Source organism: Vigna unguiculata, chromosome 7 (genome assembly GCF_037176805.1).
Source record: "Vigna unguiculata cultivar grain cowpea cultivar isolate G323 ecotype 2 chromosome 7, ASM3717680v1, whole genome shotgun sequence".
NCBI classification, from domain to species: Eukaryota; Viridiplantae; Streptophyta; class Magnoliopsida; order Fabales; family Fabaceae; genus Vigna; species Vigna unguiculata.
In genome coordinates, this window is record NC_140798.1 from 39,895,909 (window position 1) to 39,921,022 (window position 25,114).

Consider the following 25,114-nt stretch of genomic DNA (forward strand, 5'->3'; position numbering starts at 1 on the left):
GCAAATATATATATATATATATATATATATATATATATATATATATATTTTAAAAACAAAACACTTAAATTTTCATTTAATATATAAATGGTTGGAATCTTAATTTTACCTACTTACATTATGTATATCACTAAAATATTATATATTATGAAAATTTACTCCTCCAAACAACTATTATCTTCTAATACAAGCATGGTTACCGGTTACTTTGGCATATAATAATTATTTTTCAAATTAACTGATAAATTATGTAAAAAATATTTTTTTATGGTTTACAAATTTATTTATATAGCAAAAGTGAATAATGCATAAGATACTATGATACTTTTTCATTTTTTTTCGATAAATGTTATGTCATGCATAAGATCGCTTATAAAATTTTGATCATATTTAGTAAAAATACAATGAACTAAATTATAAATTTTTGATGGGGTGGATTATAGAAAATGACATTACACAATAACAAGAACATATGTTGCAAGAACATATGTTGTTGTTATTATTGTTGATATATAAACATCTACAACTTATGAATACACCATGAAAACCATGAGAATGTTCACCGAAATAATGAGTGAGAAAATTTTACTTTTAATGATATTAATGTTTTAATTAATATAATCAAATTGAGTGAACACTTTTAAAAAATATATAAAAAAGCTTACATTTATTTGAAAAAATATACAAACATATTAAGGATATGTTTTATTCAAAAAATATATAATAAAAAATATACCAAATATTTGGGTGAAATTTTATATCATTAAAATCGATTTCTCGATTGAAAATAGTTAATTATTCTTATCATTAATTTAGATATTAATTTATAAAATAAAAAATTATTAATTATTAAAATAATAATAATAATTATTAATAAAAAATATAATTAATCGTTAAAATATATATAATAATAATATTAAATATTAATAACAATAACATTAAATAATTTAAATAAGAATAAGAATAATAATAAAAATAAAAATTATATTAATAATAATGAATTAATTTTAATTACAAAAATAAAATTATAATATTCATTTTAATTTATTAAAATTTTATATTTTATTCAAATCATTCATAAATTTCATTTATTTTTTTCTCATTTTTTTTTTTAAAAAACACAAATTTTATTTTCAAATACTTCTATCGACTCGCACTCGTATCTTTGTTGGCAAAAGAACACCCATGATAACTCATCCCTAACGAAAAAAGGACTCACGCAACCACTTTCACTCAAAACACACGGAGAAGAACACCTCACCTCACCTGAGAGGGCAGTTTTTAATCTCACCATCTTCGCGCACGCTAAGAACAGAAAATTGCATCTCCTCTATCACACTTCCCAATCTCTCATTCATTCGCATCAAACCCTCCCAATCACGACACAGAAATCCCCAAGCTCTCCACATCCATTATCATCAATCTTCAACCTCACGCCTCAACCCCCTGGGACCTCATCTACCTCTCACCAGCCACAACCCGCACCAACTACACGTGCAGTTACACCACTGTCAACCTCCCCGGCGAGCCACAAGCGTCAGCCGCGTCTTCACCACCAGCTTCTTGATGCAGCTTAAGCGCGCCTGAACAGTTAGAATCAATTTTATTTCAGGAGCTTTGAATTTATAATCAGTGATAGTTTCTAGATATTCTTCTATGATTGCATCTTATTCTCGCAAGTAGATTCTTAGAAATGTTTATACTGACTATTGACTATTATTATTGAAATGTAGTATTATTAAATTAAATAAAAGTGGTTACCATAGTTCCATTATATATTATGATATAATAGTCGAGTTGAATCAGATGATAAGAATTTTAGCATAGAAACTTGAGTGAAGCTTCATAACGAACTGTGTTGAGGATTTTGCTTCTCTCTTAGGTACTTGGCAGACCAAATCCAACTTAGGATTTGGGCGTGAAGAATTGTCAGTAATAAGTTTGAAAATTGTTTGAAGTGCTTCAACATCCCCATAATGGATATGAAATCGCTATGTTTAGTAGCTGATAGTAATTTGAAATCAAGTGTACAGCCACTATAGGGAATAGAGTAAGACTACTCACAATGTGCAGCCGGAGGATTATCATCAGTAAAATGATATTTTGACAACATTTGGCAATGTGCATGTGAGTCACATGGCACGCGAAATGGAAAATGATAAGTGAACTACCAAAATTTGAAAACTTGTGCATGTGACTCACATGGCAAAAGAAATATATACACTAAGCTTTGTAAAGCACTAACAAGCTCCATTGCCACGCCATTTGTCTTCTCCCGCCAATCCCATTCCAGTTGCCACCTCTTCTGATCTCTGAACTCGCAACTCCTTTTCTCTAAGCCATAGCAATACACGTATGCTTACACGTGCCACCTTTTAATTCTGTCTCTGCTCATGTCATTGTTTTCTATTTAATTTGTTTCTTCGGTATCTCTTGTTCTTTCAGATCTAACTTTTCTTGCTGCCACTGTTCATTAGAGGAATCACACAATCACATTCACAATCACACTCACAATCACTGGTGAACGTTGAAACCTTACGCTTTTGTATTCTGCCTTTCAAATGCGTTTCGGAAGGACTTTAGTTTGCACATAATTATCTACCTGGTGATTAGTAATTAATTTTATGCATATTCATCTGCAGAAGGTCTAAAGACAGTTTTCCTAGCAAAACATGAATTCTTCGTCTTTGCGTTTGTTTTCTTCCGAACTCGCATGTCCTGCGAGTGAAGGCATGCAATACAAGAATGTGAACTTTCTTCTGTCCAGATCATCTTTAAGGGTTTCTTGCTTCGTTAAGAAAGGTGGTGATGTGGGGGCATCCAATGGCAATGGAAAGAACATCAACGCTTTGGTTTCTTGCCAATTGATGCACAACCACAAAGAGGAGTCGTTTGTTAGAAAGAGAAGGATGCAGGTGCCTCTACAGAAGGCAGATTTTGTGAGGACATTGTTGATAGACAACTATGATAGTTACACTTACAATATATACCAGGAACTATCTGTTATTAATGGTGGTAAGTTCTCTGTTTCTCACTTTAATGTGGATGTGTGTGGAAGACAATTTGCAAAATGTTGTTTTCCTAGTTTAATAGTAAAAATTTAACAGGGAATTGCCTTTTTCTTAAAAAGGACTCTTTAAAAGAAATTGTAGTGATAGATTAACTTTTTCAATATTGAACTGCACAGAGTTTGTAAAAAAATTATTATGTGTTGAAAATGCACCGAGTAAACCTGCTTGTGACAATGTATTAACTAGCCATTTTGGCAGACCTCTCTTTTCAATATCAAGTGGTTTTAACCTGGAGCCTAAAAAATAGAGCTATAATGGCCAATTATTGGATGATCACAGGAGTTAATGTTATTAGAATTGTTGTAGATGTAAATAGTAAAATCCTGTTGATAAGTATATATGTTTGCATGCGTGTCACTATTTTTTTAGAAGAATTAATTATTAAATATCTTTCTGAACATTCCATACTCTTGTACAGTATACTTTTGGAAGGTTTAAGAAGCTTTGTAAGGAGTTTATGTCCTTTTTAACAGCTGATTTGGTTTATCATTTTTGCCAGTCCCGCCTGTGGTGATCCAAAATGATGAGTGGACGTGGGAAGAACTTTACCATTACTTGTACGAAGAGAATGCTTTTGATAACATTGTAATATCACCTGGACCTGGTTCTCCAGCATGCCCCGAAGATATAGGTGCAAATCGTGGATGACCTTGTGGATTTGAAAGTTTTCACTAATTTACTTATTGCTCCAAAAGAGGCAGCAGAAAACTAAGTTGCTTCTATTACGGATTTCAATATTTGTGTTAAAAGGTCCCATATTACTTAGAAATATGGCTAAAATACTATTATTAGTAAGAACTGGATGGTCCTTCCCCATTAGCTTCCTTTGGGATTGAGTTAAGCTCATTTCATTCTAATATGGTATTAGAACCTACCAGATTTTGTTGTTGGGCCATCTCATAGATGTCCAACAGTATTTTCTGTAAAAGTACACCTAATTTAGTTTACAGAATTTAATAATATTATTTAATTTGATACGTTACCCTGATCTTTATTTCTTTAAGTGTGGAAGGTTTTTATACTTTAGTAATTTTGGAAATGATTCCGGTTTGGGTTCAGGCATTTGTCTTCAGGTGTTGCTTAAATGCTGGGATGTTCCTATTCTTGGTGTTTGCCTTGGACACCAGGTATTTACTTTTCTTTTCAGCAAGATTGTTGCCTCCTCTCTCCCCCTACTCCTATATTTATTTTTACTCGCTTTGTGCACAAACCTTAATGACCATGCTTCCTTCATTTCTAGAACATCGTGTAACTTTTAAGGTTTCAACTTGTACTGCTAATAACATGTCCGAGTTTCAATGCATAGTTCATTTTATTTCTTGAATTTCGATCTTGCAGTAACGTACAACAATCTTACCCCTTCATTTTTTATTGTTTAACCTTCCTTCATAGAATGTAATCATACTAGGATAGAGTCTTCGTACATAATGTTTTTTCCATTCTCATGTTTCTTCTGAAGATAAATTAGTATTCAAAGTCTATTGATGGAATGGAGTTTGGACAGCTTGGAATGGAATAAGTATTTAGTTAATATGATTTTATGTTAAAAAGGGATGAAAATCTTATTCCATTCACAGATTTCGTATGCTAGAGAAGTAATCAAGAAGAAAATGGAGAAAAAACATTTTGATAATCATATAATTGGGTTCAAGAATATTAAGATGATACACTCTTTTTAATTTTGAAAAAAGTTGTAGTTTTACCTGTATATATTGATATATGATGCTCGGTTTAAGATGGTATCTTCAGCAGTGTGTAAACAGTGTACTAGTTGCATTATGCTTGATGATGATGGTCAATGGTTTGGTAATATGGTGGACCAACTCTAGTTCATAAAGGCCTTATATTGACTATCATTATTCATAAATCGGTCTCATAACTTGTGTTGTCATGTCTTGGTTGCTATCAAGTATTATATTAGACCTAAACTTGTTGTAATTCATCCTTTTGGTTCATAATATTTGTCATAATTCTGTCTTTCACAACTGTTGTTTACATTATATTCTTATTTAACTGGTTAATCGATGATTTGATAGGCATTAGGTTATGTGCACGGAGCTCAAATAGTCCATGCATCCGAACCAATCCATGGTCGTTTGAGGTACGGCTAAACAGTTCAAACCATATCTGTTGTTTTTTTCCAGTACTTATTATGAAATTGCAACATTTATGAAAATAAACATACCTAAAAAGTATCATTTAAAGTTATCATATACATCCTTCCCTTTTCTTTTAACTAACTCTTTGCACTTTGCAGTGAAGTTGAGCACAATGGCTGCCAGCTTTTTCGTGATGTACCTTCTGGTAGAAATTATGGTTTCAAGGTTTGTTCACCATTACATATTCTGTTGCGATGAACTTTTTATTTATGTGTTTGGCCATTTGCCAAAATCACCTGTGTTCAATTCAATTTAATTAAAAACCGGAGCCTTTCCTAGCAATTCCAAAACATTTTCCAAACTAAAAGCCCTTTATTTGATTTGTAGTGCATTTTCATAATTGGAATTTTGAACCTAAGGGCTTTGTAAGTGAATAATTTGTTGATATTATCTGAAAATATTGATGCAGTGACGTGATCCTTCATCTAAAGTTACAAAATGTTAGATAATCTCTCACAAAATGTTTGTTTATTATCCCTTTTTTCCTGTTAGATTTCTTGTATTTTTTTGTCAAAATTTTAAATGTATCTGATCTACCATCATAGTCATAATTGTTGTTAGTCGTATATTTCAGGTGGTTCGATATCATTCACTGGTTATAGATCTTGAATCACTTCCTAAAGAGCTCATTCCAATAGCATGGACCTCTTCCACTAGCACACTTCCATTTATTGGGTGCGATGATTTTGGCAAGTCCAACGTTCATGAAGCTCAAAAAGTTGAAAGCATTTTCGTCGACCCTGTTTTAGCTATAGTTGAGAATGGAAGTTCAAACCATTTTGATTATGGAAGTACTAGAAGTACAAGAGTTCTTATGGGAATCCGGCATTCTTCAAGACCACACTATGGTGTGCAGGTGTCTAATGCATAAATGATCTCCCTATAATATGTCCTTTGCGTTTATGTTAGCTCATTGTTTGTTAAATGTGTTCAACTCAACAATTTTGATCTTCAGTTTCATCCAGAAAGTGTTGCAACCTGCTACGGAAGTCAAATATTCAAAAATTTTAGAGAGATTACAGAGGATTATTGGCTGAGATTTAGGTCATCTTTCAAGGAAAAACGTGCATATTCTAATGGTAAACTGAAGAGCTTTGTTATTAAAATTTATTCTCTTTGTTGTCAATGCTTGAAAGATGTTTAATTACTCAGACTTTACTGATATTATCTTTTCGGCTTTTTCCGACAATAATGGGCTCTATTGAAGTACCCTTTGGTAACCAAAATTTCAGATTTTTTGGGCATGAGTGAAAATTTTCAAATCTTTTTTAATTGAAAAACTATTGAGAGGTAAGTATTTTTGTAGAGAGAAGGTTAATCATATTTTGAGAGGAGGGTTAAAAGATAATTAAAGTGGAGATAGAAATTAGTAGAATTGGTGTTTTAAATAAGGCTGATTTTGGAAAGTTAGGATAATTTTTGCTAATTTAACACTATTAATTTTAACAAATTCTTAATTCAAGCGAACTAGTTAAAAGTGACTTATATTAAGGAATGAGGGGCATTGGATACTACTAATTTGGGAGTAATAGTTGCTTAATTATTGGGTATGCCACTTTCCATTTTCTGCAATAGTTAGTTGTATCTTGTATCCCAGTCTTTTTATTCCCCTGCTAGGGTCAGATCCTTTTAACAATGTTTACAAGCTCCATAGTTTTATTTTCAATTTTCATTGGCCTTCAAATATTATAAGTTTTTCTGTAATTTACCCGAGCAGTAAACTTTCTTTAGCATGCATGCAGCTTTCAAACGTAATAGAGGTTTGCAGTAGTATTAGTGCAGAGAACAATGCAGTGGATCAGTTAAAAAAAATAGTTCATGCAGAGAGAGATTTGGAATATAATAAAACTGAGATGAAGCATTTAGAAATGTTCAACATGGTAAATACTCATCATGCAACCACTGGTTATAAATGTTTGAAGTTGGAATGGAGGAAATTTGGTCACTTGGCTGGTCAAGTTGGTGGAGCAGAAAGTATATTTTGTGAGTTGTTTGGACATGAAACTGAAAACACCTTTTGGTTGGATAGTTCCTCCACAGAGAAGGTATTCCAATGTTTTCAAGTTGAAGACATCTTTTATTATCTAATGCTTATAATGAATAATACATACATCTGTTTTCATTTAGATCTTCAAACTGTAATAACCGAGCGACATAGCATCTCGTCATATTGAGATAAAAAGCTTCATTATATGCTGCTAATTATCAAATATTTATTTTTTCCATCCTTATTAGGAAAGAGCACGCTTTTCATTTATGGGAGGAAAAGGCGGACCGCTTTGGAAGCAGTTAACGTTCAGATTGTCTCATCAAAGGTTTGAAATCAATCCTCTCAACTGTTAATTTTTTTTCTTTAATTTCTTCAATTCTTTTTCTGTTTTACATTCTTTAATTTTTTTAATTATTTCTTTTATGTGAGGTGTTGGTGAATGGGCTTCTTCAAAATAAGTGGTCTGCTTGTGTTCTGTTGTATGCTTTTTAAGAGTTGAGTTGCACTATTTTCTTTATTGATGCATGAACAGGATAATAAGTATTTCTATCACTTTGTAACCTTTTCCAGTGATGGGAGTTCAAAAGGCGGTGGTTATTTGTCATTGGAAGATTGTCAAGGTTCTGCGGAAACGATATTTTTGAAAGAAGGTTTTCTTGATTTTCTGAACAAGGTACATACAGACTGAAACTGTGTTGGTCTTATGATGTTTTATCCTTGCATATAACATTCCTCAACAAGGATACACCTTATTGTTAAACTTAGACGTAGTTCTTGCTTCTTCCTAACAATTAAAGTTTCTAGTAGAATTGGTCCTATGTTATCCCCATTTTTCATTCTTTAGTTGAAATAACGCAAGGGAAAAACAGGCTATTCTTGTCTTTGCTTCAAGTCTGAAAGGCTTTTGCATCAAGGGACTTTTTGGATATAAAATAGTTAATGGGCTTCTACATAACAAGTTAAGCTTTTGAGATAATTAATCCTTAATGCTTGTTATATATAATTTCTATAATTTAGAGGATATCTTATCCTTCCCAAGCTATGCTGCCCCGAATTTGTCTTATGATTTTTTAATCCTAAATGATTTATTCTAAACAGCACATATGCTAATAAAGCAAATATTCAGATAATACAAAAAAGATCCTTATTCTCCATTCTCTGGTCATCTAGACCAATGCAATGCCATGTTTAACTTTGAATGATTTATGCTTTGATTAGAGACGAAATTAAGAAAGGAAAAAAGGGTTGGGTAGGATTCAGGAATAAGTAAAAAGGTTTAAGATATAAAAAAAGTCGATTTTTTTTTTATCATTTGTATATTTTCTTCGTGCATATTTAAATGATTTCCCAACTACTTGGATCTTCCCAATCATGATAGACCTCATATTCATTTTTCTAACAATATACAAATATTTTTCCCTTTTATATTCTTTTCTCGTACATAAAAATGTTGCCTTCATAATGTTGCAGGAGCTTTTATCATATCGTTATGATAAAAATGAATATGAAGGCCTGCCATTTGACTTTCACGGTGGATATGTTGGTTACATTGGGTAGGTGGGAATGCTAAGCAATTATATTTCTAAATTGAATAAACCTAAACGCTTAAGCATATGTCTAACAATTGCTCCTAATTCTATCTTTATTTAATGCTATTACTTCTGCTTTGTTGGTATTATAGCCACTCTTTCTTGTCCTGCCTTGTTTCTCTGATTTTATGTTCTTAGTTTGAATCTTATATTAAGTTAGTTAATTATCTCTAATTGTCATAATATGATAACCCAACATTTATAGAGTTTGAAATATTATGGATCATCATTCTGATATTTTGGTTGTTACGGTTCCTCTTGCTAAGTATGTTTACTTGTAAGATATTGTTATGTAAATTTATGCTAGAACATATGAGAAATATCTGACATTATATCAATTTAAGAATACTTTAGGTATTCTAGATCACCTCTCAGAATTAGTTTTAATATTTCTTTATTGTCTTTTGATTTGTATCCTTAAGTAATGTAATGTAATTAAGACTATATTTTAGTATTAATATAAATAAGGGCAAGTACTTCATGATGTTTTGTATCATTTGAAACACTAACACATCATTTCTAAATGTGTGTTACAGCAAAATATATGTAAGAAGGGAAGTTATTTCTGTTTTAAAATTTTTTTCCACTTTAAAAGTCATCGATTAATAAGTTTGAATTTCAAACACCTTTTGAAAAACAATAATCATAAGGTTTTTTTTATACTGGTTTGTCTCTGTCGCTAACTACATCTAGTTCTTAGCTAATCCCCCAAGTACCTCTAACATTCAAAGAGTATTCTTTTACAGCCACCGCGGACTTATAACCAAGTATTATTTCAGTTTCTTCTCCAAACAATAACCCATGTATTATTTAAGATTATGATTCAGTATGTATACAAATAAAAATTAGTATTTTTGTGTTCTATATGAATTATCTCTTCTCTAAATTCCCTCCTTCAACCATCTAAAACTCGACAAACAATCGGTTTCTTGTATTGCAGGTATGACCTCAAAGTAGAATGTGGTGTGAAATCTAACCGTCACAAATCTAAAACTCCAGACGCATGTTTTTTCTTTGCTGATAATCTTGTGGTCGTTGACCACAAAAATGACGATGTTTACATATTGGCAATACACGAAGAAAATTCAAGTGTTACACAATGGTTGGACGACACAGAGGAGAAACTTCTGAGCTTAGACGGCTCTGTGAAAATGGCTTTGGGAAAACAGGACTCTCATTATTTAACACTTTCCTCAAACAAGGCGGGTTTTGCTGCTGAAAAATCTAGAGAGCAGTACATTGAGGATGTTAAGAAGTGTCTAAACTACATTAAAGATGGAGAAAGCTATGAGTTATGCCTCACAACTCAGATGAAGAAGCCGATTAAGGAATTAAATTCTCTTGGGCTGTATCTGCATTTGAGAGAAAGGAATCCAGCACCATATGCTGCTTGGCTTAATTTTTCAAAGGAGGACCTGTGTATTTGTTGTTCTTCTCCCGAGAGGTTCCTGCAGTTGGATAGGAAGAATACACTAGAAGCTAAGCCCATCAAGGGTACGATAGGTCGTGGTGCTACCAAAGAGGAAGATGAACAACTCAAATTAAAATTGCAGTTCAGGTGACCTATATTTAATTCTACACATCACTATCTTAACAATTTTTTCTACAGCTTCATTTTAAATTTTGGAATTACTTCTCTGAAGACATTGTTTATCGTTGATGCTTTCTTTCAATTGGGTGAATCTATTGTGAACTAAGTTGCTTTCTCTTTCAGCGAAAAGGATCAGGCTGAAAACCTGATGATTGTCGACCTTCTAAGGAATGACCTTGGTCGTGTATGTGATCCTGGTTCTGTTCATGTGCCGCGTCTCATGGATGTTGAATCATATGCAACTGTTCACACAATGGTGAGTACAATTCGTGGGAAGAAGCGGTCAGATGTCAGTGCTGTAGACTGCGTCAAAGCTGCATTTCCCGGTGGTTCAATGACAGGTGCACCTAAGTTAAGATCAATGGAAATTCTTGATTCTATTGAGAGTTGTTCACGAGGTATCTATTCAGGCTGTATTGGATTTTTCTCGTACAATCAGACATTTGATCTAAATATTGTCATAAGAACTGTCATTCTACATGAGAGTGAAGCCTCAATAGGGGCTGGAGGGGCAATTATTGCTCTGTCAAACCCTGAAGACGAGTATGAAGAGATGGTCTTGAAAACAAGAGCCCCATCAAGGGCTGTGATGCATTTTGATTAGAGCTCAATAGGTCCAACAATAGCCTTTTCTTTATTGGTCAAAGGTCAGAAATAATAAGATTCATTTCATCCTATTAATCGTTATACATTCTCATAGAATCTTAAAGAATGTTGTACTATAGAAAGGTTTAATTGTTTTTTGGGTTAGAAATCCATTGGTTTTCTTTTCAAACAGGAGGGTTCCTTTTCAGTTTTTATAGAAATATAGATGAATTGTTATAGCAATATTTGTGCATAGATGAAATGGCCACAATTTAGGCTGCTGGTTTGTATTTGAGGTTTTTTCTTTTTTTTTTTGTCAGGCAATTTTGTTTCCAAAATGTAATTTGAGTTGAATGAATTGCCGGAGTTTTATTGTATTTCACTCATTTGCCTATGAAGTTGGTGACCTATTGTTTATTGATTTCCTTTTGCATGGTTCTGCTATTATGTTACTGCACAATGGAGGAATCTATTTGTTTAGACGGCAGTTAGTATTTGAAATGAAAATGTTACTGTCATCGCTTTGGAAGGACAGAGCAAGAAGCATTTAGGTGTGTGTACAGAAAAGACTACGCGAGAGAAAACTTTTATTTTAATGATTTTTTAGGGATTTGTTTCTTATTGTTATTTAGGAGTATAATTTTTATTTTCAAATTTTATTTTATGATTTTATTATTAAATACTGGTAAAAATAATTGTAGTCTATATAAATATTTCATTTAAAATTTTTATTTCATTTTATTTTCATATCCGTTGAATAATTTTATTTCATTTTACTTTTATAAAAAATTAAAGAAAAATAAAGTCTTATAAGTTTATGAGACTAATTTGGATATTTAAATTTAAAGAATTCCAATTTTCATCTTAAAAGAATAATTAATTTTTTTTCTTACAGTTTATTTTCTAAATTTTGTATCTGTTCTTTTTACATTCTCTCTTAAGCTGTTACAATTGGATATTATTCTTTAGGTTGAGGTTGGTATATATACAACATCATTTTTCAGGATTTATTTTAACATAAATCGATCATGATTATTCTTTGTGGTCGTCATTAATATATATTACTCTTTTGTTAATACAAGTTAATAATATCTTTTAGCTAATGTTAATCAAAAATTTATTGTTATTGAATTGTATTTTTTTATTGTTGTCAAATATAATATTTTTTATTGATGTCAATGAAGATTAATTTTAATTGATACAAGTTAGAAATTTTATTAACTAGAGTCAATCCCAGGACATATGAATATATTTCTCTACTAACCTTGATGAAGGTTTTCTCAATCAATATTGATAATACTATTTACTCATTGATGACAATTATAGGTATCAGTTAAACTATTCTTCAACTTATATAAGGTTAGATTTTTTTTATTCAATGTTGACATTACTATTTACACATCGATATAGGCCAAAATTATATTTTGTTTGATGTTTGTTAGATTTTCTCTATTAATAATTAATGTTTATAAAACTATTTTATGGTCGATAACTAACAACTAAGAACCTTTTACTTAAAGTCTATTATGTTTATTATTATTTTGACTTAAATACCTTTTTGGTCCTCATTTTCGTAATGTTTGTTGCGGATGATCCTCATTTGATAGAATGTTTAAAATGATCCTCGTTTTTACCGAATGTTTAAAATGGTCCTCATTTTCGTAATTAGTGTTTTATTTTGTCCTTTTCTGTAACGTCGTTTAAATCATTAACGGAGGTGGTACGGTTTGTATTGGGCATCCACATTCACTGTGTACTTATCAATTTCTCGTTGAACCATCAACCGTGCACGAAGTGATACAACACGGTTGCCTCCAACGATTACAACTAGAGGTAAAGGAAGAAGATTGGGACTATAACATACCTATATAATGGATTGCAGGAGGAAGAAGATTGCAGCAACACCAATTGGGAATAGAGGAACAAGATTGCCAAAACTCACCAACTGCCCACACATTCCTTACCAAAACCCTAGCTCACTTATTTATCCCCAAATATCTAATTACCACACATGTACAATACACGTAACACATCCTAATACAAACCGTGCCACCTGTACAATGCTCTGTTAATGATTTAAAAGGTTACAGAAAATGACCAAATAAAACACTAATTGCGAAAATGAGGACTATTTTAAACATTCGAACTGAGGACCATTTTAAACATTCTGTCAAAATGAGGACCATCCGCAACAAACTCTATGAAAATGAGGACTAAAAAGGTATTTAAGCCTATTATTTTTTGTATCATCATAACTAGTGTTATTAAGTGATAATTTTGTATTTAGTGATGATTTTAATACTCCATTCAAACAAAACAAATCAATAAATTCAATGTTGTCAAACAAAACAATTAAAAAATTAATTAAGTTGAAAGGAAAAAAAATCAATATATTTTTATATTTTTCAAAAAATATAAAATTCCACAACCAAATTTATATTAAGTGATATGAAATTCTCTCATATAATTAACATAATTCATTAATAAAAATGTTTATCTAACCTTTTGAAATGACACTAAGCACAATTATTTTATTCATTGTGAAAAATGAATAAGTTTGCAAACGCAAATACCTATTTAACTGCCGTGATTAACTCCTCAGTTTACTACGTTATATAAGGGTCAATTTTAAATTTTGATTTCTTCAAAATATAGACTGTAATTATGTCTGCTGGAAAATGTGATTTGAACATACATATATTTCCACCAAGATGGGTAAATGCACATGATTCATTACATAATTATATTTGAATACATGTGCAAATTTTGTATTATGATACTTAATTTTGTCTTTACCTGACTATTTTTCTTACACATGGTTGTGGAACTTTTGAAATTTGAATTGTAACTAAAATGTTTGAACATGTGGGTTACAAATGTTTATTATATTTAATTATTTGAGGACTATTGGGTATTAGGTTACTTTGCGTTATAAAATATATATAGGATTTAACCCTAATTTTTAAAAAATAAATTAGATTTTAACTTTTAAATATTTTATTTACATTGATTGCGTCTTCCCTATTTTTTATATAAAAATTTACCTTGCTTTTGTTTTTTTTTTTCTCTTTTTTTTTTCATATATTTTGTTTAGTTGAACCTTGTTAAAAGCTGTTATTATTTCCCCTCTCTTCCTTTACATTCTTTCTTTTAGAAGTTTGACTTTCTTTTTGTTTTAAATATTGTCTTCTAAATTAACAAAAATTCCAAAAAAATTACTTTTTTTTTAAAATATACACTTCTATTTGGAGAGTTATGTCGAAAACTGTTTTATAAGAGTAGGGAAATGTTTTATGAAAGTAATTTTCAAAATTTACCCATAATGAACACCAACAAATAATGCAACATACCTTCACATAAAGTTGAGTATCTCATATATGCACAACATTTTATGAAAAGTTACAGACTATATACCAAAATCAAATTACTATGAAAATTTGTGAATAGAGAAGAAAAATGAAGAGAAACATATAACAAGTAAAGTTGAAAGTATTATTAATGATCCAACAGAATGAATAAATATTTAGTAAAGTTTGAACAATAAAAGTTCCAAACTCAACCTTTTGTTATCCTCCATTTACGGAGATCCTGTGTTGTGGGCCTTATAATAGAAAAGATTGGTCATTCATTATTCAAAAAATCTTTGGGAGGAACAAGAAAGGTTGAAAATCTTGGTGGTCCTATCAAATGCATTTCTATGTACTCATCATCATTTCAAAAAACCAATCCAATCTAACTACATTTACAAATATAGTCTTTAAGCAAGTTTTAAAGTCAATATATATATATAATTGATCAAAAAATAGTATATATGATATTAAACTGTAGAGATATATTTTTAATATACAATGTTTGCATAACTGTTTTTTTTTTTTTAACTGAAATAAAGCATGTCTGTATTCATTGCACTTTTCTTGTAAAGGTGTCAACATTTTCAAAGGGCAAACTTATTAGGTTGGTTTGGAATTAAGATTTATTTCATTTTGTTTTAAAATATACTTTACGATAAATTTTAAATAATTATAAATATATCTACTTCTACGTTATGAACAGGAATAATAATTCCATGTGAGACTCTTGTTCACCTCACTCAATTAAACATTTTAATGTATTTGTTCTCAGTGGAAAACTAAATGTTTTATATTTAAAACATTTTAATAAAATGTAATACAACAACAATAATAATTATTTTATATAGATCATTAAATTTAGCCCTTTAAACTTGGCAAAACATGATAATATGTTGGAATTGTACTTTGTAACCACCAAATAAATATTTAAAATAAAATAAATTATATTATATTTTTGTAACGAATGTTTAAACATATTAGAGACAAAATTTGCATATAGTTGTTTCATATATAAACCTAGATGGTGAGCTAACGGAGCAATTTCTTTATCATATCAAGTAGAAGTTTTTGTTTCATTTTCTAAGTTATCACATCTAGACAGTAGTATATAAGAACATCATTAAAAAATATTTCAAAAAGATAATTTATAAACTTTTAGCACTACATTAAAAAGTACAACACTACATTAATTCTACATCTAGACTAAGGAAAAAAATATATATACTTAACACATTAAAATGAAAAATTGAATTAGTATTTTAATTCCTGTTATAACCCTTTATTTTTGTCTTGAATTGCTGCATGCTTTTTTCATACTTTACAGTATACAAAGTAGACTGTTTTTGTTATATGAAATTTTCCCTGAAAAGATGATGCACCATATTGAAATATTAATCATGTTTACATGAGAGGTAATTTGAATTTGAATTGCTAACTATTCAGCAACTTGAATATATATGCATGTCTGCTACGAAAAATCTGATACCATTCGAACTCCGTATCTCAGCTTCTGTATTCATTAAACATGATGGTCAACAAGTTTTGTATAGATTATTGTAAACAATCACATCAACCACTGTTATAGATTCTATCTATTTCACAAACCTACTCTATTCTATTCAATTAACACACCTTATTTATTCTTCATAACATCATACATGTCTGGTTTTGTAGTTAACTAACTTTATTTTATATTTAACCTATTCTATTACCTATCATAAAAAAATATAACTTAACAATTTTTTTATCAGGTATAAAATTAGGTTTGGTGGAAAATAACAGGCCAAACTTGTTCTCTCTTTCTTTTAGAATTTCATTGGATCCAAACACAACAGCAACATTCATATATTTTGCTTTATATAATAAAGTAGATAAAATAAATACAAATATATATATATGAAACATAAATATACTAGAATGAAGTGCATGCAACAAAAAGACGAATAATTGTATTAAAAGATAAACATAAGCTGCAGATGACAACTAAGAGTGAAGTGACACTTGCCTATAAGGCTTCTCTTCTGCATCAGTTCCATGTCTCTTCCTAAAACAAGACAAAGAACATATAGCCCAGACACCATAACATCACAATATATATAACAAAAATTAAGAAAATAGGAAAATATATTAAAAGTCAGCTTCTCTATGTAGTCGCCATCCAATTATGAAAATAGTATTTTTACTGTCGAGAAATTAATTTAACATATATAATAGCTTTACATTTCTTTACCATAAAGGAAACAAGAAGAAGAGAGTAAAATGTGTTATAAAAATATAAAAAGAAGATAGGCATGTGAAAATAGTTACCCCTTATAATAAATACAGTTTTAACTACTTTATTCAACGTAAAAGAGAGGACTCAATGTAATAGAATTTTATTGTAATAATGTAAAGTTAGAATGCTGTTATTGGAATCTTACGTACATTAGCAGAAGAAACGTTAGAACATGCAGTTAAATAGGTAAAAATAAAGAAGTAAAATTAAAAATGATATTACTTTTATTATTGTAATAATAAATATTTTTACATGTATGAACTCGGTTTATAGATGGAACAATATCATGTTTCTTTTCTCATTTATCCCAAAAAACATGTTCACAGAACTAGGAGTCTGTCATATTTGTAGAGATGTAAAGAAAGGGATCACACCATAAAGGAAACAAGTGACTGTTGTCTAACATGATATTTTTATCAAATATAAATATTTCTTATAAGATTTAGAAACATTGTGGTAGTGTGTTTGATCCTGACATAATGAAAAGCTTTTAGTTTTTACATATGATCTTGTGTTATGAACAATATGTAATAAAAGCGAAGAATTAACAATACGCACGTATAAGTTTGAAACTATATTTGTGGGATGAATGGTTAGAACCTTAGAGTCTGTAAATGTGTTGTTAGTTTTGTCCATTTGATGTGTTTGCTTGAAAAAAGAAAAGAAAGAATGTGGAAGAGTGTTATACCATTTAGCTAGCAACATAATGATACTCTTACACAACAAGACAGGAGGCCAGACACTGCAGTTTGCATATAGCAGTGAAGAATCTTACAAAATTTTCCATATCTGGAGACTTTTTAGCATCATGCATGACGCAAATGCATTTTCTAGTAGAAAAATTTACAGAAACCCTTTTTCCGCACAATCATACCCGTTTTAAAGGACAACTTAAGCTTAGTTACCTTACATTCTGCAAACTTTTCTTAGTGCATGAAACACCTCTTCATAAATTAACTAACAAAAATTTACAAAATTCAGCTTAAGAAGATGTAAAGTGAAATTCATTATTCATCCTTAGATGTAAAAAAAGCAAATGATATTCCCATGGCTAAAGTGAGACAGGAATAGTATAGAATCTACTTTCTCAGACCGAAGAGTACAATTAATCTGCCAGCAGAGGCATCAAACACTGAGGAAGCGGGCCAAGCCAGCATCTTACATCATATGATTACTCTAATAATTTTATTCTCTCTCTATCTCTTTCTTTTTCCGATGTAACCACAGGTTACAAAACATTGCAGTTGCAACCTTAAGTTTCTCTAATCTTAGATGAAACCCATATAAAGACATTATTAAGGTTGAATTACAGTTACAATTAGCAGATCCTTAGAGATTAAGTGGTGTTCTAGTTTTGAAGATTAGAGTGATTGCAATGGTTATTATGGTAATAAAAGAAAGAATTTGGAGAGGAGTGCAGTGAAATGTTGAGGGGGAGAAGAAAAACACAAAATCCTAGAATTGATTTCCCCAGGAGATGTTAGGATGTGGGTGGTCCCACAATAGCCTGACCAATAATGTCCTATTGTAAGCTTTTGACCTGCTTTGACCGTATACCATATTCCCTGCAAACCAATTGAAAGTAGAGAGAGAGAGTGGTCCATTCCTTTTTGTATGAGATTCCCCAGTGGCTATAATGATAATCCTCCAGCTGCTACAATCATGCTTTTACTTTTCCCAGGATCCTTGCCTTTTTTACTTTCTTCAAGCCCTGGCCAGACATGCGTGTGTATCACAGACACCTACCTAAGCTCAAAGAGTGAAAAACTCAGTTCAGTGTGAATCATTCATTAACACTACTACCACAACCTACCCATTCACAACCTCAATGTCTCTCATACCTGCACTTTCACCTTCCATTACACATTACACATATAAGGCTAAGCAACAAGAATAACAATAATAACAATCATACCATTCATTTTACCTCTCTTCAACCATTCATACACCACTGTTACCACATTCATGCTTCTTCATTTACATATCTTAACTCAGATCATATGTATATATTTAAATAATTGTATTTCTTTTTTTTCTACAAGTTCAGCAATATAGCCAACACCCGCTTCTTCAATATCCAGATTCTACCCTACCCTTGTGTCTTCTCGTTGCTTCAAAGGGTTATGGTAAATTGGTGACCAATGTCTGAGGGGGTAAAAAGTCTTAAAGAACGTAAAGAAATAAATTACTGTTACAAAGCAATATTGATCACGCAACTGATTAAAACCTTTGAAAATGTTCGTTTCACAGAGAGTGTGACAGATGATGAGCTGCAACTGCACAGCGTTGTATATCTAGTGGTAACCAATGTCTGAACGGGGTTAAACGTGGCTAAGGACAAAAGAAATAAATAGACTACTGTTGCAAAAGTGTAACAGTTTTGTTTCTGCTGCAAAGTGTTCATTAATTGGTATTCAATCTTTGAGCTAGGTGAAATGTATTTAAAGACAACATTACTGTTAAAAACAACATAGACATCATGCAAAGGAAATGACTAAATAACCGCAAAATATTCGTGATACTGTAGTAGTAAGCATGTTGATTTTGTTATATACTGCATATGTTTATAATACATTGTCGCTTCATTTTAACCTAAAGTTAGATAATCATATAGGTCATCTGGGTGAAATGTAAGACAAAGATAAGAGTAAAACCCTCAATAAAAGCACTGATTTTATTTTTTGATTAATTTCATTAAATATGCATTCAAATCTTAATGGCTCTTATTAATGTAAAATGAAATCAAGGAATTTACACTGAAGAAAATAGAACCAATTAAAATTTGTTATTCAGGAGAATGAGGATGTTATGATGGGCACTGCTTATTTTAAGTCTTTGTTAATTTAATCATATTTCAAAAAAAAAAAATTCCATGAAAATAGCTTGTAACATTATATATATACGATTAATTAATAATATGTATAATAATAAAAAAAATACCAAATCGAAATTGTTTTCTTCCAAACTATCAATGATTAGAAAAAAAAAAACAGCAGAGAGATTATGTAGCTAGCAAGTTTGTTCCATATATAAATATATTTAATGGCTAAAGACTAGTAAAATAAAATAATAAATAGATGGCTGTATGTAACTGTATGGTATATGACACAGTGTTGCTTCTTTTGAGGCTATTGTTGGTATAATCAGAGGTCATATGAAATGTCCACGAGACAGACAAGCATGGTAACAAGAAGGGTGAGCAAGTAAATTTTTTATAACTTCCATGTTAATTGTCAGGAATAGTTCTAATTTACGGTAACTTGGGGTTCTTGCTGTTTTCCCATGCCCTCGTTTCAAGTGTAGTGAAAAATGATTATCAGATTGAAACTAAACAACAGAGAAAAAAAGCAAAAATACAAACCCACATGTGAGCCCCCAGCTGGTAAATGATGGAATATGTTTCCCCCGTTTAACAACAGTCTGCAGATCACATATGCATCACTCGCAAGAACCCTAGGAAAATCTGTTCTGATTTCAAGGTTTTGCAATGATGTAAAAGGAAGATAAAAAAGATGTACCTTTGTTCAGTCCTGAGGAAGCACAACCTGTGCCTTTGAAAATGACAATGCCGTGCTTTTCTTGAATAATTGGCCTATATATATATATATATATATATATATATATATAGACTGTATATATATCTATATATGACCTCCAACAGTAGGTACAATTCATGATTAATATAACAAAACCAAAGAAAACCCAACTATAGAACAAAATATATAACTCAACCTTGTATTATCATCATCCATTTGAAATTAATCTAAACCACATGATCATGATGATCCTCTCCATGTATGTACATGGAATATGCTTGGCTCCTCATACGCCATCCACGGAGGTCATTGACGGTTCGATGAGCTCTGCAAATGGCATACAGGGAGCCAGGCACATAGACATATGTATGCATGATGATGAATTGATGAATTAAAAGATAGATAGACGCAGAAGAGAAAAGAAAATTAGGGTGAAGTAATGAATGAAATGCATGAATATATGATAGATAGATAGGTAGGTGCATGAGCATGATGATGAATGTGGAGAGAAAGGGAGAGTTGTAGAGAGTAAGAGTGAAGGGGATGGAGGAGGTATATATGGAGGATGAAAGTAAGTGGGTTGAAAGCCCCACTAAAACCCTAATGAATTGGCACAAAAGAAGCAAAGGTAAGGGGATTAAGGTGTGGCTAATAATAGTGGGGTTTTGAGAGGGAAAGAAGGAAGATTGTGGGGTTGTGGTTGCACCCTGAAGCGAAGGTCTGTCACTAAATATAGAGAGGAACAGAAGGAGGAAAGGTAGGTTGGTAGGGGTAAGAGAAAGAGTAAGAGTAGTAGAAGAAGTAGTAGGAGAGAGAGAAATAGAATGGGGTTACTAACCACGCAATTTCCTAAGCTAGACTTATGTTGTTTGAAATCTCCTTTTCTGGGTCGTAAAGCTAAGTGTGCTTTTGCTCTTCTCTGAAACTCGTTTTGTCTGGGAGTGCTTGGAGGACATGGATTCCTCATCACTCAACTTTCTTTAAATAAAAATAAAGCTAAAGAAAGATAAAGGAGGGGAAGTATTACCAAAATGTGCCTTCTTTTTTCCTTTTCCTTTTCCCCCATCACCTCTATCTTTCTTTATCTACTTTTTTTTTTTTTTTTTTTCGTTTTCCACTTTGCTTTATATGCAATCATATTTTATTACCAATTGATTATAATACTACTTCCTTCCAGGGACAGCTTTGCACTAACCCTTTTTTGTTTACATTTTAGAATAATCCCTCTTAGGTCCCCAACCCTGTCACCTAATTCCACCACTTTTATTACCCTCTTTTATTATTAACCCCTTTAATTCCCTGTTTTTCCTTTTTTGCTCTAACATGCTACATTTGTTTACACCATCACTCTTTTCCTATTGCAAAACCCACTCTCTTCATTTTTTTTTTCTTCTTTCTATCTATTTGTATTAGATATCAATATACTACTAAAAATATTACTTAATCATTTAATCATTTGAATTTCAAAATATTATTACTTTAAATATTTACCAAAACAAAACTATTAGAACTAAATATCAGAAAAGAAATATGTAGAAAAACTTTACGGACAAAGGTACAGATACAGAAACTTCAAGTAATCAGTCATATTAAAAGAAAAAAAAATTGAAAATGGGCAATTATTTTTTAAATTGTAAAGAAAAATTAATGGCAAAAATTAATGTAATTGTATTTTGAAGCAAATAATTAGGCCTTGAGGCATGCACAATAAACCCTGTATTTAAATATTGATTTGAAGACAATTATTTGAATATTTATATAAGGAAAATTGAAATTGACAAGTAGGGTTATGACTTATGAGAAAGGAAGGGAGGAATGGAGAGACGGAAGGACTTGATGATGTGATTTAAAGAAATGGATTATATATTTTGTCCATTATAAAAGCAATAATGTGTATGTATAAGTTGATAGACACATTCTACAATTTTTGACAAATTATCACTTTGACTGACTTTTGTTCTGGAAAAGTAAAACATTCAACCCATGAGGGCAATCATATCACCCTGCTTAGAATACGGAAAATTATATAAAATAATTATAAATAATTAAAATAATGTCGGTTAGACCCTACCCTAATTTTTAGTGGCACTGTTAATAACAACAAAAATTACGGTAAAAAGCATATAAAGTCACACCAAATCAATAAATGATACAATGTTACACGTACAGTACAAACAGTAAAAATGTTTTTTCTATTTTTATTTGCATTAGAAAAATGTGTTTTATCATGCATTGTTTTCGTTAATCATTCATTGCAAAAACAAAAATCTAATTTCACCACTCTACATGCAGACTCAATAGTAGAAGTGTATGTACCTCTTTTTTTCATATACATGCTATAGACATGATTTATGTGATCATTTGAAGGAAAGAAATAAGAGGTAATATAGATTAGAAATGAAAAGTACCTTTTTACTTCTTCCGAGAAAGAACAAAAGAAAGGGAAATATTATTTTAACTTTCATTTATTTAGAATAACTTCTTTTCCTCTTATAAACGTATCTAAACCTACAAAAACAAATCTCAAACTTAATGTATGAGAAAAAAAATAACAATTAATGGACGTTAAATAGGATTAGAAAATAAGTTTAATTTTCTATAATATATATATATAGTAAAAAAGGTAGATTGTGTTGAATTATATGTTTTTGTTTTATTTATTGGAAAATGAGTAGTGCATTATTCTTTATTTTGTCCAAACTAATTAAACATTATCGAAACAAATTACATTATCATTTTTCTAAAAAATATATACAGTTTACTTAATTTAAAAAGTACAATTAGTTTTTCTAAATATTTAATAATGTATGTTTATTAAAATAATTTTAATTTATCTAGTTGTGTTACCAGTAACATTTCAAGACAGTCAGAAAAGTTAAACTTTTTGACCGAGATAAAACATCTAATCAAATTTGTTGTTAGTTATGTAATATATAAAGGGTTGAAAATGACTTTTAATCGAGAATATTTATTACCAATATATATATATATATATATATATATATATATATATATATATATATTTGAAGATGGTTTTTAAGGAGATAAATGATTTAATAGAATTATTGTTATATTTTGTGAACATGAAATGGTACAAATTATGGTGTAGTTTTGTCTATCAAAATATATAATTAAATATCTTAAAATATAAATATAAGTATAAGTATAAAAATATCTTATAATTAATATAGTAGTAAGGTGTTAAAAGATATTTTAATCATAATTTTTAAATAAAGTAAATACTATTTATATTTATATTTGTTAAAAGAGAAGAGTATATATCATAAGGAATAATGATTTACACTTGTGCTTATAGCAGAAGAATAGCCTAAAAAGTATTTTGGAAATATTATTTAGAAAAAAAGATTGCATACACTTGTACTTATCATATAAAAGTAGTGTAAATAAGTATTTAAAAGAAAAAATAGAATATAATAAAGGACATACTATATCTACTCATACCTTAAGAGAAAAAGACTTGAAAAAGATATATGAATGCATTCCAAAGTTTATGTTTTATGAAAGAAAAAAAATACAAAAAATAAAACAAATTTGTATTATATGAATCTACATAGGATAATTAATTGTTATAACCTAATTTTGTTTCAGCCAAATGTGTTCTGTTGTCATTTTTATATAGCATAAATATAATACTAACTTTCCACTTAAGTCACAATATTATAACGAGTTAAATAGTACATATTTTCCTTCATTCTAATTAAGTTAGGTATTTTAATTCTAATGAAATAATTATAGTCTTACAATCTACCAAATACATCTACTTACCACAAAACTCTATGCTCTTTATTTTTTTTTTTTAATACATTCTCCGATGTTTCTTTTTAAGTAATTCAAAAATTCAAAATGTTAAATGAACGGGTTTCTTATATTTTGATCTAAAATTGAAATTTATTTTGGTATGTAAACTTTAAAAATAAATGAATATATTTCTTTTAATCAAATTACATTAATTTTTTTGACGTGTCGAACACGTTTTATGCTAATATTGAAATTGTTTACACTGTTTAATATATTTCTGATTCAATATCTGCTATAAAATACGTTTAACACCTAAAAAAATTAATGTAATTGAGTTAAAAAAATTATATTTATTCATTCTAAAATTTAATAATCAAGATATATCGAAATTTCAGACAATAATAAATTTTAATTTTGAATCAAATTTTATAAACTAAATCCATATTGAACATAAAATAATATACACTTAATGCAATAGCAATGTTAACATACAGCATAAGGTGTCATTTGAAAAAAAATAAATAAAATTACCGTGTGTGATTGATATACGAATTGTCTATATCTTTAAGAGAATCTTTGCCTGTCAAAATATGGCCACCAATAGAATGTTAGGGTTGACAACGAAAACAACAGGTGTCAGGTTCATCTTCCATTTTCAACCTTTTTGTTTACTTCTCACACTTTACACAGCTGTGAATTATTTTCCTACTTCTACACAAATTACAACACAGCAAAGAAACAACCTCATCATAATAATACCATTTTTTTTTTAAAGATTTTAATTTCAATTTCGATTTCAACTTAGCTGTACCCAGATAAACAAATGGGGTTTTATTTTATTTTATTATTTATTTTGAAAAATAAAATAAAGGATGTGACATTTATGAGATTAGATTGAGAATCCCAAACTACATATATCTGCTTTCCTTGTCTTCCCTCTCTGTCTTTGTATATATTCGCTGTCTTTAACTGCGATGCCACCATATGATATAAATTTGAAATCACTTTCAAATTCAAAAACACCTACCACACCTTTTCAAACAAGTACAATTTGTTTCAATTATGTCTAAACTCAAACCTCTTCAACAATGCAAACCAATAAAGCTCATCTAGTTTTTCTTGGTTGGTGATGATGAATATTAAATCATTTTTAATTAGTTGGTAAATGCATATCATACCTATTTTCAAGAGCAGACTAATAATTAAGTA

General features: G+C 30.1%; 1 protein-coding gene and 1 long non-coding RNA gene across 8 annotated transcripts; one reads left to right on the forward strand and one right to left on the reverse strand.

The window, feature by feature from the left end:
* The first annotated feature begins 1,179 nt into the window (after positions 1-1,179).
* LOC114192115 (aminodeoxychorismate synthase, chloroplastic-like) lies at positions 1,180-11,406 on the forward strand. 7 transcript variants are annotated; one of them, XM_028081707.2, is made up of 16 exons: positions 1,180-1,590; positions 1,883-2,353; positions 2,446-2,520; positions 2,643-3,015; positions 3,571-3,702; positions 4,131-4,198; positions 5,108-5,172; positions 5,329-5,395; positions 5,805-6,086; positions 6,186-6,309; positions 6,962-7,275; positions 7,466-7,545; positions 7,791-7,893; positions 8,691-8,773; positions 9,750-10,367; positions 10,524-11,406. In XM_028081707.2, the coding sequence occupies exons 4-16, from the start codon at positions 2,673-2,675 to the stop codon at positions 11,002-11,004; spliced, it is 2,760 nt and encodes a 919-aa protein (XP_027937508.2). In that variant the 5' UTR covers positions 1,180-1,590; positions 1,883-2,353; positions 2,446-2,520; positions 2,643-2,672; the 3' UTR covers positions 11,005-11,406. The 7 variants fall into 7 exon arrangements, with proteins under 7 accessions (XP_027937508.2, XP_027937511.2, XP_085532305.1 ...); XM_028081710.2 differs by having other exon boundaries at positions 2,646-3,015; XM_085676179.1 differs by having other exon boundaries at positions 1,883-2,520.
* Positions 11,407-17,592: 6,186 nt separating this feature from the next.
* Positions 17,593-21,088, reverse strand: LOC114192430 (uncharacterized). Its single transcript, XR_014996514.1, has 2 exons — positions 18,572-21,088; positions 17,593-18,541 (listed from the first exon to the last, which is right to left on the reverse strand). It is a non-coding gene; the product is annotated as an uncharacterized LOC114192430 (long non-coding RNA).
* Positions 21,089-25,114: the final 4,026 nt, after the last annotated feature.

Bases quoted from the DNA above. Each gene is read 5' to 3' on its own strand.
- LOC114192115 (XM_085676179.1), top strand. From the start codon at position 2,673: ATGAATTCTTCGTCTTTGCGTTTGTTTTCTTCCGAACTCGCATGTCCT. The intron at 5,173-5,328 runs GTACGGCTAAAC...TGCACTTTGCAG, and splicing joins CCAATCCATGGTCGTTTGAG to TGAAGTTGAGCACAATGGCT. The intron at 7,546-7,790 runs GTTTGAAATCAA...AACCTTTTCCAG, and splicing joins TTCAGATTGTCTCATCAAAG to TGATGGGAGTTCAAAAGGCG.